Source organism: Molossus molossus, unplaced genomic scaffold (genome assembly GCF_014108415.1).
Source record: "Molossus molossus isolate mMolMol1 unplaced genomic scaffold, mMolMol1.p scaffold_m16_p_17, whole genome shotgun sequence".
NCBI lineage: Eukaryota > Metazoa > Chordata > Mammalia > Chiroptera > Molossidae > Molossus > Molossus molossus.
This window is the reverse complement of record NW_023425352.1, coordinates 42157235-42173684: the sequence shown is the minus strand read 5'-3', so window position 1 is coordinate 42173684 and position 16450 is coordinate 42157235. Positions and strand designations below refer to the sequence as shown.

General features: G+C 39.1%; 1 protein-coding gene across 1 annotated transcript; it reads left to right on the top strand.

Annotated features, from left to right (window-relative positions):
* The first annotated feature begins 961 nt into the window (after positions 1 to 961).
* On the top strand, positions 962 to 12303 carry MRLN (myoregulin). The gene is made up of 3 exons (XM_036265291.1): positions 962 to 1045; positions 10629 to 10738; positions 12102 to 12303. Exon 3 carries the CDS (start codon positions 12122 to 12124, stop codon positions 12260 to 12262), a length of 141 nt encoding a protein of 46 aa, XP_036121184.1. The 5' UTR covers positions 962 to 1045; positions 10629 to 10738; positions 12102 to 12121; the 3' UTR covers positions 12263 to 12303.
* Positions 12304 to 16450: the final 4147 nt, after the last annotated feature.

The following is a 16450-nucleotide window of genomic DNA, read 5'->3' as shown; positions in this document are numbered from 1 at the left end:
TTGAAAAGGGGTTTCATTTGAAAAAGGACAGTTACCAGGCCTGAGCCAGAGCAACAGGAACCTTAAGGACGAGGCAATTTGACAAGCATTTTCCCTTCCATTTGTATCTTTATATATTTCAGTAACTTTTGTCTTATCGTCAATTTTCTTTTAACACCTTATTTTAATACAGGTATATTTAATACCTTTTAATACCTTATTTTAATACAGTCTAGATCTGAAGACATACTGTTAATGGTCCAAACAATTTGATGTCAATTGCTGGGGACAGTGGAGGCAGAGACTTGGACTTTCTGAAATGTAGCTTTTCAAAAGAGGAGAGCCTCTACAGACCGGTCGCCTGGTCAGGGTTATACTTCCTTCTTCACACTTCACTTCTTAGGTTCCAAAGATCCACCACCCTCCCCCCAACACACCCAACCCACACATGGCACACGCACACGCGCGCGCACAGACACACACACACACACTTCCAGGAATTGTTTTGGGATCCCTAGGGAGAGAGACCAAAATGCTCACAAGTACGCAAATCTCAAAATACTGAGAATGTGCATTTGTTCATATATTTTAAAAAATGGGGGAGTCAGTGCAAACAGAGCAAAAATGTATCTATTTGAGAAGATATTTCAGATGTCCATGAGAAAACATTTCTCAGAAGAACAAAGGATAGTAGGATATTAAATGAATCGTGTCGTTTTCCCAGAGAGCTGAACAGTAAGGATATTTTTGGTAGTTGATTGTTGAACTCTTAGGGTTTCACAGGCTCTATTGATTGTGAAAGGAATGATCCCCTCCTCATGGGGTATTTGAGCTCCTGCGTGGGCCTAAGTATAGTTTTGTCAGAGTTTAACCCACCTGTGTCTGTCAATTCCTTTCCACTGCCTCCTCCCGTAATGGTCTGGCTCATGTTTCTTCATAAAGCTCTAGCCAGTTATTAATAACAGCCCAGTGACTGTCCTGACACACCTAAGAGCATATGGTGTTTTTCACAAAAGAGAGAGATCATCTCCTTGACTTTGGACTTCGCTCGCTGAACCCCTGAACAGTAAGTGTTGGCTTTTAAAAATGTGGCATTTAAAAATGTTGATGTAGGAATAAGGTTGAGTGGGACTCTTGCTTGTTTCTGGTTGAGAGAGAATATAAGAATTTAAAACTTAGATCCATAAAGCCTATCTCCCCTCCCTGCTTCAACATCTCTCCGATTTTGAAAAGGCTGAATATTAGATAAATGAATGAATTAGAATTTTATTCTTTTCATTGCCTTCTAGCAAAATAAAGGCAGGAGGAGAAGCAAGGGATGAGCGATGTCTAAATTACTTGAATAAGCCCGTGGCTGTGCTTGATGCGCCCATCTCCCCGTGTTTCCTCTCTCAATAGAGGATTTCCGTGATTCCCAAAAGAAACTTCACACGTGGGAAGAATCGCAGGGGAGGGTTGGACAGGAAACTTGGGTCTTTGAGATTTGGATCAGAGAAGACACCTGTCTTGTTCCACAGATTCATTGCCTTCTTGTTATTTTAGCCAAAGGCTTTGTCTTGGAAGCCTTTCTTAATGGTTGCTTCTGAGAGTCCTGCAAAGTAGGTCACTGTGTTTTCTGTCTGGAAAGGAGGACCCTGACGCCCAGAAAGGCGGTGCCCAGCTCGGTCCTCACGAGCAGAGATGAAACCCGACTCTCCGGTCCTTCTTCAGGACTAGAAGCCGACACAGCTTTCTGCTTTGGTTACTTATGTTCCGTCCCCTTCACATGTGCGTCAGGCGTCTAGATGCAATGTCTAAGGAAGGCATCACAGTGAATTGGAAGGAGGCGGATGCCCGCCTGGTACTGAGCCCCGGCTTGGACCACTCACAAATGGCGTGACCTTACGCAAGTACTCAACCTCTCCGAGCCTCGGTCTTCTTTTTCATGAAACCACGGTCATCACCTGCTTTATAGGGTAGTGGGGTTTACTCACAATATATATACGGGCCAAGTGTGGTAACATTATTTAGGAGAGCCCTCATTTTTGACTTGTTCCTGAATCTTCTTTTTTAAATTTAATTTAAAAATTCTTTTTATTTTTATTTGTTTGTTTATTTTTATCCTCACCTGAAGACATTTTTCCATTTTTGTTCAGATAGAGCAGGAGGGAGGGAGGGAGGGAGAGAGAGAGAGAGAGAGAGAAACATCGATGTGAAAGGGACACATCCACTGGTTGCCTCCTGCACGACCCCAACCAGGGCTGGGGATGAACTGCAACCAAGGTACCTGCCCTTGACTAAAATCAAACCTGTGAGTCATTGGTCTGCAGGCTTACGCTCTAACCACTGAGAAAAACTGTTCAGGGCAAAAAATTCTTTTTATTTTTAAATTATAGTTGATGTACAATATTAATTAGTTTCAGGTGGCCAACTCCATGATTAGACATTTGTATAACTAATGAAGTGATCACCCCGAGAAATCTGGTACCTGAATCTTCTCCACCATCTCTCATTTGTTTCCAGTTCAAACCTAGAACTTTTGATGTGGTATTTGATGGGAAATGTTCATATAAGCTGTAGAGACAACAATTAGCTTTTGCTGCTTTTGATAACTTCATCTTCAGATAGGTGTCGGCTGTGTGAATGCTGAGGATGGGAGCATTGAAGGATGGTGTATGGTTAACAGTGCAGAACATCAGGCTGTGGCCAATATCAGCAATGGTGGGGAAACTTGCAAAAACCCTTTCAAAGCAGAAGCTATTGTTTAATAAACTTACCTGCTCTACTATAATCAGCATTCTGAAATTTTTCTTCTGGTTATGGTTACAAAGGACTGGCTTGCCACCTTGCTTGGTTTGATTCTGTGTCTGGAAGAGACAGAAAGGAGAGTTATCTCAGAATCCCTGCTTCCCAAAATGTCACCCTATAACTCAGGAAGTAGGGTGAGATTTTTTTTCTTCTATAAGCTTTCATTCTGCAAACTTTTATTTAATTCTCATTGTGTGTAAGATACAGTGCTAACTTAGGAAGGGTTGAAGTTTGTAGAAGATAGAATACATTTCATGATACAAGTCCGAGTGAGCTTACTTCGTGATACTTGAGAAGTACAGACAGGATACTGTAGGTATTCTACAGGGCCTTCTACAGGGCCTTCACACCCAAAATGTATTTACCCAAAACAAGCATCATTGGTCAGAATTCCCTTGGAAGGCTTTACATCCTTGGAGAACAGTTCAGTGTTTTACAGAGCTCCTCCTTGGGTTCACCTCCTAAGTAATGAGCTTGCAAGGCATAGAAGAACATCACCTTAAAGTAATAGGTCTTTCTCTCCCACCCCCCTTTTTTAAAAATTGAGCTCCTATTTTTGTTCTAAGCTCTATGATAAATACTGAAAAAATAATTCTGCCTAGAAAGTGATCACAGACTTTCATTTAACTGAAATCTGTGTTCCTCAACCTAGTCATCTATTTTCTCAGCTAAATTTAACTCCAAATAACACTGAACTGGTTTCAAATATTACACCTGCACCTCAATGGATAAAAAGTCACCATAGCCTGGCCAGTGTGGCTCAGTGGTTAAGCACTGATCCATGCACCAGGAGGTTGCTGGTTCAATTCCTGGTCAGGGCACATACCTGGGTTGGGTACAGGCTCAATCCCCAGTGGCGGGCTGTGTAGGAGGCGCCCCATTGGTGTTTCTCTTTCACATTAATATTCTATCTCTCTCCCCCTTTACCTCCCCCTACTGGGGATCAAGCCTGAAACCCAAGCATATGCCCTGATCGTAAATCAAACCAGAGCCTCTCAGTCTATGGGACAATACTCAATCCACTGAGCCACACCAGCTGGGCAATAAAAACACTTTTTAAAAAATCACCACCAATGAATTTATGCAGAGGAGTGTGTGTTACAGGCCAAGAAAATAGCTTGAAAGATTTTGGCAAATGTTTTTTAGAATTCAAACAGGTCCAGAGATTCTCTCCTCCCCTCCACTCACCAACCCCAAACCTATGATGACACTTGCTTGGATGTATGAATTCTGCAGACAAAACCCAAACCCTTCATACCACAGAAGGATGAGGGCTGGGTGGTGCTGCTGTGCTGGGGGGCTTCCTGTTGAAGCCTGGAAGGACGGGGTCCCGCCAGGGCCTGGGCAGTTCTCCTGGCCTTGTAAGAGTTCACCCCAGATGTGAGTCATGGAGAGGGTGGAGGGACTTGGCGAGGAGAAGGCTGAAAACATTTAGATTACTTTGGTTCTAGAATATGTCTTAATGTTTAGGGTCCGTAACTGAGTACTTGATGCCTTCTTAGGGGCAATGCCCAATCTCCTCTTTGAACCAGTAACGTAGCAGTGGAAACTCTCAGCCTGCAGGAGTCTTGGTAGTGGATGCTTAAGGGATCTTTGTTCATGTGTAGAAAAACAGTTCATTTTAGGGCCAAAATATTTACTTAAAACCTTTGAGGCATGGTCGTAGATGGCTTGGGAAAGCCCAAACTAGACATGTGTTGATGCAGAAAGAAAACAGTAGGGGTAGAGTTGAAGAGAAAAGAAGTAGAATGGTCTGGGGCCCCCCCATCCATCACTGATCTCTCTGAACTGTACTTGGGCTGTAGGGAAGCAGCCGTCTTTCTGATTCGGCTACTTCATCGTACCAACCACTGTTTGTCCAGTGTCAGGCAGCATGCTGGGTCCTTGTCTCACCTTTCTCCAGTCCTGATATACTGCTGAGGCTAAGGCTTTGGAGCTAAACAAACCTCTATTCAAATCCCTAGTCATCCCCGGTATGTGATCTTGAATAGCATTACTTAATTTGTCTGGAAATAGGAGTGTTAATAACTCATCTCATAAGGTTTTATGAGATTAAAATCAAAGCGTGTAGAGGCCCATCTCTCCAACTAAGGAAACAGAAGTGTAATAACTAACCTCATAAGGTTTTATGAGATTAAAATCAAAGCCGGTGTACGCCCTTCTTAACTATAGTTATGCATAAAATCCTTTCAACCCCCTGTAAGACAGATATTATCTCTGTTTTCCAGATGAGGTAGCAGGTGGGGTGAAGTGCCTGGTCCAAGGCTTCAGAGTTAATAGCAGCCAGAACCAGGATCTTAAACCAGTTCCATCTGGCCCCCAAAGCTACGTTCTCTCCCCACTCAACTGGCCATGTGTGACAAAGCCCAAGTTGTTTTCAGTCGAAGTTCACTTTGTCAAGTTCTGTGCCTCGTGAGTCTGCCTGGCCATGTCTTCTGTTTCCACTTATGAGTTTCTTTACTCTGGACTCTCTGGTCTTACCTTGGCCTGAATCAAAGAAGACAGGCGGTGATGAAGGTAGACTATCTCCAATAAGCCACATCTTATGAAATGCAGAATCCAATTTATTAGAAATTTAAAAAAAAAAATTGCTGAGGCATTTATGATAGCAGCTCTGAAGAAAAGTAACTGTGTGACCTCAGGCAAGTTGCTGAACTTCTCTGGGCCTCCTTTGTCAAACGAGAAGTTTACAAACTCTCAAATGTCTTTTCCAGTGCCAACATGCCTATAATATTTCAGACCTTTCACTACTGTTGTTTTCTTAGCTGGAAAGAGAAACATTTTCTTGAGATCTTATTTTAATCAGGAAACAAGGTACAACGAGCATGCCTGCAGTCGTTTAAATGTGAAGCCGTATTCCATTTATTTTGATTCCCATTCAAGCTTTCTCTCACACAAGGCTCACATGATGGATGAATTAATTTATCACATGTGCATTAAATTTCCCTTCTCACGTAACTCAGCTTTGGGAGAATCAAATGAAGCCTTCACTAGTTCAGAAAATGCAACCTGAACTCAAACTTCCGTAACTTAGAGAACATACAAAATCCATTTACTATTAAATATGCCCGACTTTTCATTTAACTTCAGAGTGACTCAAATTTCAGGAGTTCATGTCTCCTGCCCTGCCACCCCAGCACCCATGTCTGGAGTCTGAAGGGGATAAATCTCCATTTGGCCGTAGAAACGGTAGCCACCCCAACAGCACACTCCCATCCCAAGCCCCACAGGGCTGGTGCCAAAGTTCTGTTGCCTTCCAACAACTTGACTTGGTTTCCTAATTACTAGCAAAAACAAAACAAAAAAACCCCACAAAAGTAAAACATCAACAAGACACAATTACCATATGATTTCTCAAGTTTCTGAAAGATAATGTTATTGAATATTACTTTTATGGGAAAGAGACCTTTTCCATATGGAAACAAATGGAAAGCACCCAACTTTGGGATTTTATTTTTAAAATATGTGCTGGGAAACGTAGACTGAATATACGGGGGTGGCAAAAGTAATTTAAATTACCAGCCATCATTACCCAAAAGAGAAATCACACATAAGGATATGAAGTAATAACAATAATAATACTAAGACAAATAATACAATGATTAATAAGTAAATAATAATACAAGAATCAACTCTGTTTTTCATACTCACAACTGTAAACCTACTTTTGCCAACCCTTGTATGGAATTTTCTTGTCGTTGTTGTCATTTGAACACAATGAACTTTCTGTCTTCCAAGAGAGCTTCTACTTTCCGCGTGGTTATTCTGAGACATTGGGATCCAGGATGGGGAAGGTCATCTCCACTTTCTAGGAAGACAGCCACCTATGGGGTGGTACCTGCAAACAGCCATAGTACAGTGTAGTGAGCTGCATCATGGCCTGGCACACCCTAGACCCTCAGCAAAGGGTCATTGCTATACTTATTTAAGTCACCTATTAAGCAAAAATGGACAGATTTCAATGATGTCTCATTTTTTAACATGTGTCTCTAGGGAACTTCTGTCAATGTTATCTTGACCATTAGATATTGATGGAAACAAGAAGTAGGATTAGCACATTCTTGTTAAAAAAGAAAATATTTTTGAAATGTGATTTGTGTTTAAGACTATAATGTTGAATCCAAGGAAAAGTGTTTTTCTTTTGATTGAAAAAGAGACTTTGCAAAGTATGTTCTGTTCTTTGTGTGGACCAAGAATCCTAATGAGGGGGGCAGGGATAGTAGACGTTGAGAGAAATTGAGAAAGGGGTGATGTCTTAGTAGGAATAATTAACAGGAATAATTTTATATAATAGAGTTTGTTTGTTTTGTTCTTTCTTTTTTTTTTTTTTGGCCAGGGGACCAAGCCATTTGGCCAATGCACTCTTCTTATGGTCTTAGGAGTCGGAGTTGATTTGAGAAACCCTGTTTTATATAAAAACATGATTGTAAAGGTTTTAGTCAAGAGCCAACAACTGATCAGGGTGAAGAACAGAGAATACAATGAAGTTCAGCTCCCAGAGACCAAAGATTACTGCTACTCTCCATTTGTCTTTGAGAGTATACCACTTTGAGGAATACCACTATTCAGCCTTTCTTTCTTTTTTTTTTTTTTTATCCTCACCCGAGGACATTTTTCCATTTTTTGTTCAGATAGAGTGGGAGGGAGAGGGAGAAAGGGAGAGAGAGAGAGAAACATCGATGTGAAGGGACACATCAAGTGGCTGCCACCCGCACGACCAACCAGGGCTGGGGACAAACTGCAACCGAAGTACGTGCCCTTAGCGGGAACTGAACCCGGGTCTCTCCGGACCGCAGGTCGACGCTTTAACCGCTGAGCCAAACTGGCTAGGGCCCACTATTCAGCCTTTCGATAAACAATGACCAGGTCAATTTGAATTGGATTTTTTGGAACCTTGATGGAATCAAAAGAAAAAATAAAGATGTTTTAAAAACTAGATAAGAGAGTATTTATTCTATTTCCAGTGAAACATTCTATAAAATAATAAATTGATTCACGGTGTCTTCTGGAAATGGGGGGTGGGGGGTGGGGGCAGAGGCCCACAAATGGAAGAAAAAATTATTTGCAATCATCTGAAATTTCAACATGAAATATATCTGGCCCAAAGCAACCTATGATTTTATATCAGAAATTGGAGGTGATGTTATTTTAGCTATGTTTTTAAAATACTGTGATTCAAGATAAGACAATAGTCTTGAGATAATCACACTATTCATGTTCTAGCATACTTTCAGAAGTGCGCTAACTTGTTTGAAATTTATTTACATTTTTTGGTGCATGTTTTATCCAATAACACATTTTTCCCCCTAAAAAATGTTGCTGTTAAATAATTTTCCCCCCAAAAAGAATGTCCCTGCAACCCCACCCAAAAAAACAGTTGATTATTGAACTTCTAGCTGATATAAATCAAAGTACTGTAATACTCATAATTTTAACCCGCAGTAGAATCTAGTGTGTTTGTAAACTTGTGATGATACAAATGTGTGTTCTTCCAATGATTTAGATCTACAAACAGATCTGACATCAAAGAGAAGAACCAAACAGAAGTCGTGCACATTCCTGTTTCTCATGAGCATTGTGAATGAATGAGACAAGAACATGTTCTTTAGAGAAAGAGTGAATTTATTACAGAAGACCAGGCTATAATTATGTGTTAAATGATCGGTTTGACAAAAATAAAATCAGTATACATTACTTTTAAATATATGGGGAAGGAAGAAGACTAGCAGTTATGGGACTACTTTCTTTAGTTTTTATTTATTTATTTATTTATTTATTTATTTATTTATTTATTTATTTATTTATGTATTTATTTATTTTTGTGGTACGTTCCCCTAGCAGGAACCGAACCTGGGACTCTCTGGTCCAGTTGAAGTCGACGCTCAACTGCTGAGCCAAACTGGCCAGGGCTTCTATAGTTTTCTGAAGTTATATAAGCAGCCCCTTTTTTTTTCAATGAAAATATAAGAAATAGACAAAGCAAAAAATAAAATAAAATAAAAATCACACATAGCCATCCCGCCCAAACTTGACAGTTATGAGCACCATTCACATTTATAAGTATTTTCAATTATTTCTATTGTGAAGTCTAACATACATACAGAAAAGCACATAAAACTTCTATTGACAGTTTGACAAGAAGGTAATATCCAATGTAACCACACCCAGGGCAAGAACTGAAACATTGCTGGCAGCTCCCCATCTTTGCCTATCCCTTCACTTACCCCTACTAAAGACACCACTCTCCTGAATTTATGGTAGCCAATGCCTTGTTTTCTTGATAAATTTACTACTACACTGTAGCCACCTGTGTATGCACCACTAAACTGTGCGCTTTTTAAATTAAAAGAAAGTTTTCATTATAGTTCACATACAATGTTATATTCTTTTCAGGTGTGATTCAACCTTTATGTACCTTACGAAGTAATCATCACAGTATATCTAGTTATCATTTGTCACCATACATAGTTATCACAATATTAATGACTATATTCCTTATGTATTACATCCTCATGACTTATCACTGGAAGCTTGTACTTTTCAATTCTCTTCCCCTTTTCTGCCCATCTCCCCTCTCCCCTCCCCTCTGGTAGCCATCAGTTTGTTCAATGTATCTATTACTTTGTTTCTTAAACCACATGCTTTTAACTCTGTTTTTCTACTTAACATGAATACACTTGCACTGTGAATTTCTTTTATGCCTTGCTTTTTAAAAAAAAATGTATATGATGGTTGTAAGATCAGTTCTGTTTTTGTATATAGCTGTAGCTTATTGTAAAAAAAAAAAAAAAACATTATGTGAATCTATCATCTATCTATCATCTGTCTACAAATGAGCACTTGGGTTGAAGATATTACAAATAATTTTTGGATATGTGTTCTGGTGTGGATACCCATGCATTTCTTCGTGATATATACCTACGACTGTATGGGTGGTCATAGGTATTGGTTTTGATCATCTTTAAATATTTTAACAGTTTTCCAAGTAGTGTTTCTATTATTTTTTAGTTATAATAATCATCATTTTATTGAACAAAAACATCTTCTATTTGTAACTGAATTTTATAGCTTGTCTTTTATAATAATTTTACTCTTCCATTTTCTAATTTGTTCAGAAAAGTGATAAAAAAATCTTAAAACTTATAGAATTTATAGCACACATACAATTTCATGAGGTATGTTCTTCTACGTAGACAGACAAGTTTGTTCGTTTGTTGTCATGGTAGATATTGAAGTAAATATATTTTAAATAATTTTAGGGAATTTTTTATGCAATTATATTTAACATGCAGTATTGTATAAGTTTAAGGTATACAACATATTGATTTGATATATGTATATGTAATATGATTGCCATGCAAGCGTTACCCCACACCTCTCTGGGCTCACGTAATTATCATTTCTTCCAGAGTTGAGATCAGCTAAAACCTAGTCTCTTAGTAAGTTTAATGTTTATAACAGTTTTTTGGGTGGGGGAGGAGTGGGATCCATAATCACTGTACTATGTATTAGGTCTCCAGGATTTATTAATCTACTAGTTACAAGTATGTACACTTAACATTTCTCCCATTCACCACTCCCCACAAGAATTGTTGTTTTAAAAAATGTCCTGAATGTTTGTCCTGACAGCAAAATCCTAAAATCTAATTTAACTCTTCTGCTAAAGGTGCAGTTTTTAGCTATACAATTTTGTGATAAAATGAAATTAAAGTGTCATTTTCCCCCCCAAAGTCTACTCTTCGACATCTCCTTCCTGACTTCTCTGAGAGTAATTTCAGAATTTCTCCATGCAGGCTCCCTGCCCCTCGACTTTATACACAACCTCACTACCCAATAAAACCTTTTAATGTGCTTTGACCCAGGAACCAAGGTTGCTAAGAGACCACCTGTGCTGAACGCACTTTGTTCCAGCAAGAAGACAGAGAGCAAACCAAAGAGCAGTGTTATCTGCCACAACCTGGGATTGAGTCAGGTGAGAAATGGATTTCTACTTTTCGATCCTTACCCGTTGTCTCGTCTGTCTCTCACTTCTTATTTGAGTCTCTCTCTTACTGTTGTCGAAGACAATTGAAGCTACCCCTCAGGACACAAACAAAGGAAACACAATCTGGAGGCCGAGTTTATAGGAGAGAAAGTCATTTTGCAAACCCATGTGTTATCCTTACTCCTTGTTTCTATAACCTAGGCAAAAGGGATTGTTGAATGTAGGGGGACATTCTAGGTGTTTACTTTGCTAGTGATGTCTGTGTAATTTGGGGCACATTATTCCTTCCTTTAGGAACGGGGCAAGATATTACAGAAATTAGTCAAGATTGCTAAAAATGGGAGAAAATTCTCATCTAGCTCCCCCCCACCCTTTCTCTTCTCTTAAAACTCAACCTGCATTTTGGTTTTTGAGTGAAAATAACACTACCCCAATCTTGCCAGTTTTTAAAGTCTGATGTGCATTTCAAGTTGAGTGTATATAAGCAACTTTGATGTAAGCATCTGAAAATTATGTATTTGAGCTTGCATTCCTGAAAAAGGAGTTAGAATGGTTCTAAACTCCCCACCTGCCTGACATTTGCTAAAATGCTCCAACAGTATGCTAAACTGACCATAAATTAACATTGTTACAAATGCTATTGTACTTGAAAAAGTTCCAGCTATTTTTAAACTGTTTAACACTGCAATGTGGGAGGGAAGGATCTTGAAGAAAAATCAAGAAAATGAAAAAAGATGTGTTTGTTGTTTAATTGTTGAAAAATTAAAAACACTTTTTTTTTTTTTTTACCTGCCTTTTTCCATGTTTTCAAATTTTCATTTCCTGGTAATACCTACTGTCTTATGGGTTGGAAGAATGACAATTTCACTGATGCTATTGTAAAATAATGTAAATGACTAAGCAGATAAAACTTCATAAATAATGATAACATAAAAACAGAATAGCTTTTCTGATAGTCCCTTGAGCTGTTTCTTTTCTTTTAAAAATTCTTATTTTTCAATTATAGTTGACATGCAATATCATATTAGTTTCAGGTAGGCAGCAGTGATTAGACATTTATGTGCCTTACCAAGTGGTTGAGCTGTTTCATTGAAGAAGAAAGGCAAGTTTGGCATTAAGAAAAATCTATGATTATGACAGCCAGTAGCCAAAATGAATGGATGAACAATATTTTAATTCACTAAGGAATAAAACAATTTAGTTCATTGGTTGGTTACAAATATGTCGAATCTTGTCCAAAAGATATTTCCTCATCATTATTTCTTTACAGTGCAAATATTAGACTAAGTTTTAAGAAAAATCAGAATTCTCCTTGTGTTCATTTGAGGATACTTCTCTCTTTTTCTCCTAGGGAGCAGCATCATTCTGGATATGACATCTAAAAACTGGATATTAATTTCTACTACTACTCCCACAAGCCTGGAAGATGAAATTGTGGGAAGACTTCTAAAAATTTTGTTTGTTATCTTTGTTGACTTAATGTCTATTATATATGTTGTTGTAACTTCTTAGAAAGCTGACTTCCCTTACTTTACAAGTAAATTTATATTGAATTCCTGTCAATAAAAATGTGTTATTTAATGTGTTGCATCGTTTTAATTTGCTGACATCTCCAGTTCTTCTAGAAACCAACAGGACATTATAATTTTAAAAAATTGTATATTGTTTAGTACTTTATGGTTTATAAAACATTCCAATACATTGAAGTGGAATTTCCCCCCAAAATCTACATTACTGAGTCAGAAAACTTTCTGATTTTTAATATGACTGTGATTTGGTAAATTGACTAAAATTTGTAGGTATAATCATGAATGAAGTTGATTTTTTAAATGAAATTTATTAGGGTGACATTGGTTAGAAGTTGATTTTTTTTTTTTTTTTTTGGTATGTGCCCCTAGTGGTAACTGAACCCGGGACTCTCTGGTCCACAGGCTGATGCTCCAACCACTGAGCCAAACCGGCCAGGGCAGAAGTTGATTTTTAAGGCTGCATACCTATGTGAAATTTCACAGGGTCCTATTTTTAACACACAAAGTTTAACATCTGCCAATTTTTTCTTTTTTGTTTTTTTATCCTCACCCGAGGACATTTTTTTCCATTTTTTTGTTCAGGTAGAGTGGGAGGGAGAGAGAGAGAGAGAAACATCCATGTGAAAGGGACACATCGAGTGGCTGCCACCCGCACGACCAACCAGGGCCTGGGACAAACTGCAACCGAGGTATATGCCCTTAGTGGGAACCAAACCCGGGTCTCTCTGGACCGCAGGCTGATGCTCTAACCGCTGAGCCAAACTGGCCAGGGCTCTGCCAATCTTTTCTTGTAATTTATACTTGTTTTCTTATAAACACATTTCATCTGTGTGTAAGTAACAATATGTCAGTTAATGTAAGGCTCACAGTAATCCTAGGAGGTAGATGTTTCTTATCCCCATTTTATAGATGAAGAAACTGAACCTTGGAAGAATTATGCAAGCTTGAGATTGTAACTTGAAAGTCACAGAACCAGGTCTTGGGCCTTCAAAATCCTTGATATCATGTTGCTCCCAAAGATAAATAATAATAAGACAAGTGTGAGAAAAACCAATCTGTAGAGCTCAATTTTTTTTCACAATAATGTTTTGTTCAAGACCCTATGGCTGTAAACTAGTACATTAGTTCTCCTTATCTATGGGGGATACGTTCTAAGACCCTCAGTGGATGTCTGAAACTTCGGAAAGTACCAAACCTTATATATATTATGTTTTTTGTTTTTTTTTTAACACATATATACCTATGATAAAGTTTAATTTATAAATTGGGCACAGTAAGAGATGAACACAATAACAAATAATAAAATAGAATGCTTATAACAATATTCTGTAATCACAGTTATGCACATGTGATCTCTCTCTCTCTCTCTCTCTCTCTCTCTCTCAAAATAGCTGATTGTATTGTACTCACCTTTTCACTTAAAGGAAGCATATGTTGTTGTTTTTTTTGTATGTGCCTCTAGTGGGAATCAAACCAGGACTCTCTGGTTCGCAGGCCAATGCTCCAACCACTGAGCCAAACCTGCCAGGGCATAAAGGAAGCATTTTAAGTGATGGCTTCTCTTTGGCATATTCGCATTGCCAGCATCACTACCCTTGCATTTAGGGTCCATTATTAAGTAAAATAAGGGTCACTTGAACACTAGCACTGTGGTACTTCCACAGTCTATCTGATACCTGTGGTGGCTACTAACAACTAATGGGCGGGGAGCGTATACAGTGTGGACATGCTGGACAAAGGGGTGATTCACGTCCCATGCAGAACCATGCGAGAGTTCATCACACTGTCCAGAACAGCCTGCAATGTAAAATTTCGGATTCTTTACTTCTGGAATTTCCCATTTAATATGTTTGGACTATGGTAGGTACTCCCCTTGTAATGGAAACAACAGAAAATAAAACCATGGATAAGGGGGGACTACTGTATTGCTCCTATTTATTTTCTTACTCCACATTTTAAAATATTTTATAATAAGAAAGATTGTTGACCCTTTTCTCATATCCAATTTGACAACACATTCTCTTTTCATGTTTTCCTGATTCCTTCTTTTCTGACAGAGTTAAAATATAACTGCTGAAATTCTGCGTTTTCAGCTTTTGGAAAACAATCTCTCTGTCCTTTAGACTTTCTACATTGGATACACATGCTTCACAAAACCCTGATTTCTTTCCTGTGATGACCATCTTCTCAGATTTTACCCAATCATTAGAGCAAGGTTTCATAAGAGACCAAATGAAGTGTGAAAGGAATCTGGGAACTTTGAGCCTTATTATTTAACTGACTCTTATTCGACCTTTCAGTGGTGTTGGATATTTAACCATAAGCCAGAGTCAAACTACTCGAGCATTTGCTGTAACAGAAAACCCTGTTTTTTCCTACACTCTATTGTTGGGTCTTTCCTTTTGAATATATGGGCCATCTCCTACTGATGCAATCAGTTTCTCCCCAGTCCCCTCTATGTGGGATTGGTTGGAACCTATATCAGGCTACTGACCAGGGAGTAAGCCACTCCCATGTGCTTCCTGGCAGCGGACAGCATGGTTAGAAGCATCAGTCTGAAGCCACAGTGCCTGGGTCCAAATCTTGGCTTCACGTCTTACAGTTTAATAAGCCTCTGCCTCCTCACCTATAAAATAAGTGGCTGTGTCATAGGTGTGGAGAGAGGATAAGATGAGATGACTTGTGTAAAGCACTTAGCGCAGTTCTCGGCATTTGGGAAATCCACAGTCTGTGGCGCATCGGTGTCATCAGCATCCTCAGGTGGAGGCTCACTTCATACTGAGTGTCATTGAGCCCCGATCACACTGCTTGTTCTACATCACCCCCTTCCCCTTAGAATGACTTCACAGTAACCCATCTCATTGCCCCAAAATGTGATTCCATTGCACTGGACCCTGGCACAGTTCTGTAAACGGTGTAGGTCTAAACTGGATGACCCTGCAAAGTTTATTTTAATTATGTTATGTTGGGACCTGGCAATGACAACTAGATATCATAATATGACTTGAGATGACAAAGGATACTTAATAAATATCCTTTTTTAATACACAGTGAGAGTCTGAATATTCATGCATTGTGGCTTTATGATTCAAAATAGGTCACTTTTCCTTCATTCTTCAAAAAAATACTCGTTCAATTCCTTTTTGCCATTCATGGTGCTGGGCAGCCAGGGCAAAGCAGTGCACAAAACCCAGTTCCTGTTCTCATGGAGTTCGCAGTCTAGTTGGGGGGAATGAACGAATACCCGAATGATGCAACTGCATTTGAGGAAGTACTAGGAGGGACATTCCTGGATGTTATGAGGGTACGAAGAAGAATACTGTAGCAGTAACAGCAATTCCTGGGAGCTTGTTAACGTACAGAATCCTGTTACTTCCCAGACACACTGAATTCAGAAACTGCATTGTAATCAGATCCCCGGTGATTCACAGGCATGCTACAGTCTGAGAAGCACTGATGTGGATGGCAGCTCACTGGACTAAGTGTTCCTACTGTCTGGCTACTGAACAGCTATGTGACCTCTGGGCAAGCGGCTCAACCTCTCTGGATCTCATACTCCTCCTGCGTTAGAACAAAGTAGAACCAAGAAAAAAAACAAAAATGTCATTAATACTACTTGCTTTACTCATCACATTGAAATACTGTGAATATGACACGAACTGGACTGAAACTTACATGAAAATGTACAACAGGAAAAAGTTATATAAATCAAAGCCATTGTTATAAATAGCAAGAGGACAGAAGTAGCTCTGTGAGGTAAGAGACCTGGTGACTACCTGCAGTCGAATTGAAAAGGGGTTGTTTTCATTAATGGCAACAAGTCAAGGCATAGCTGTATTAAGTGCAGCCTGGGTTAGGTAACATGTTTTTCACTGGGTGGCTTTCTGTGAAGTTGCCTAAAGCTTCATGTCCACATGCACTGTTATCATCAATGCTGCCGCTGAACTGGGTGGCGTTTCTTAACTTCCTACTAATAGATATGCATTATCTAGCCACGCTTGAGTTCAGGGATCTACATACTGTTCGTTTCATAATTAATTTCTTGGTGTCCACTCAGGTAGCCTTGCACCCTTCCCAGTGGTCCCTTGAAGAGAAGATTCTGAATTGGAGAAGAGGGGTCAGAAAATGCCTTCCAGCATCCTTGTTATTTTTAAATGGTGATACCTCATGG

Excerpts from the sequence above, each read along its gene's own strand:
- MRLN (XM_036265291.1), top strand. The coding sequence starts at position 12,122 with ATGACATCTAAAAACTGGATATTAATTTCTACTACTACTCCCACAAGC.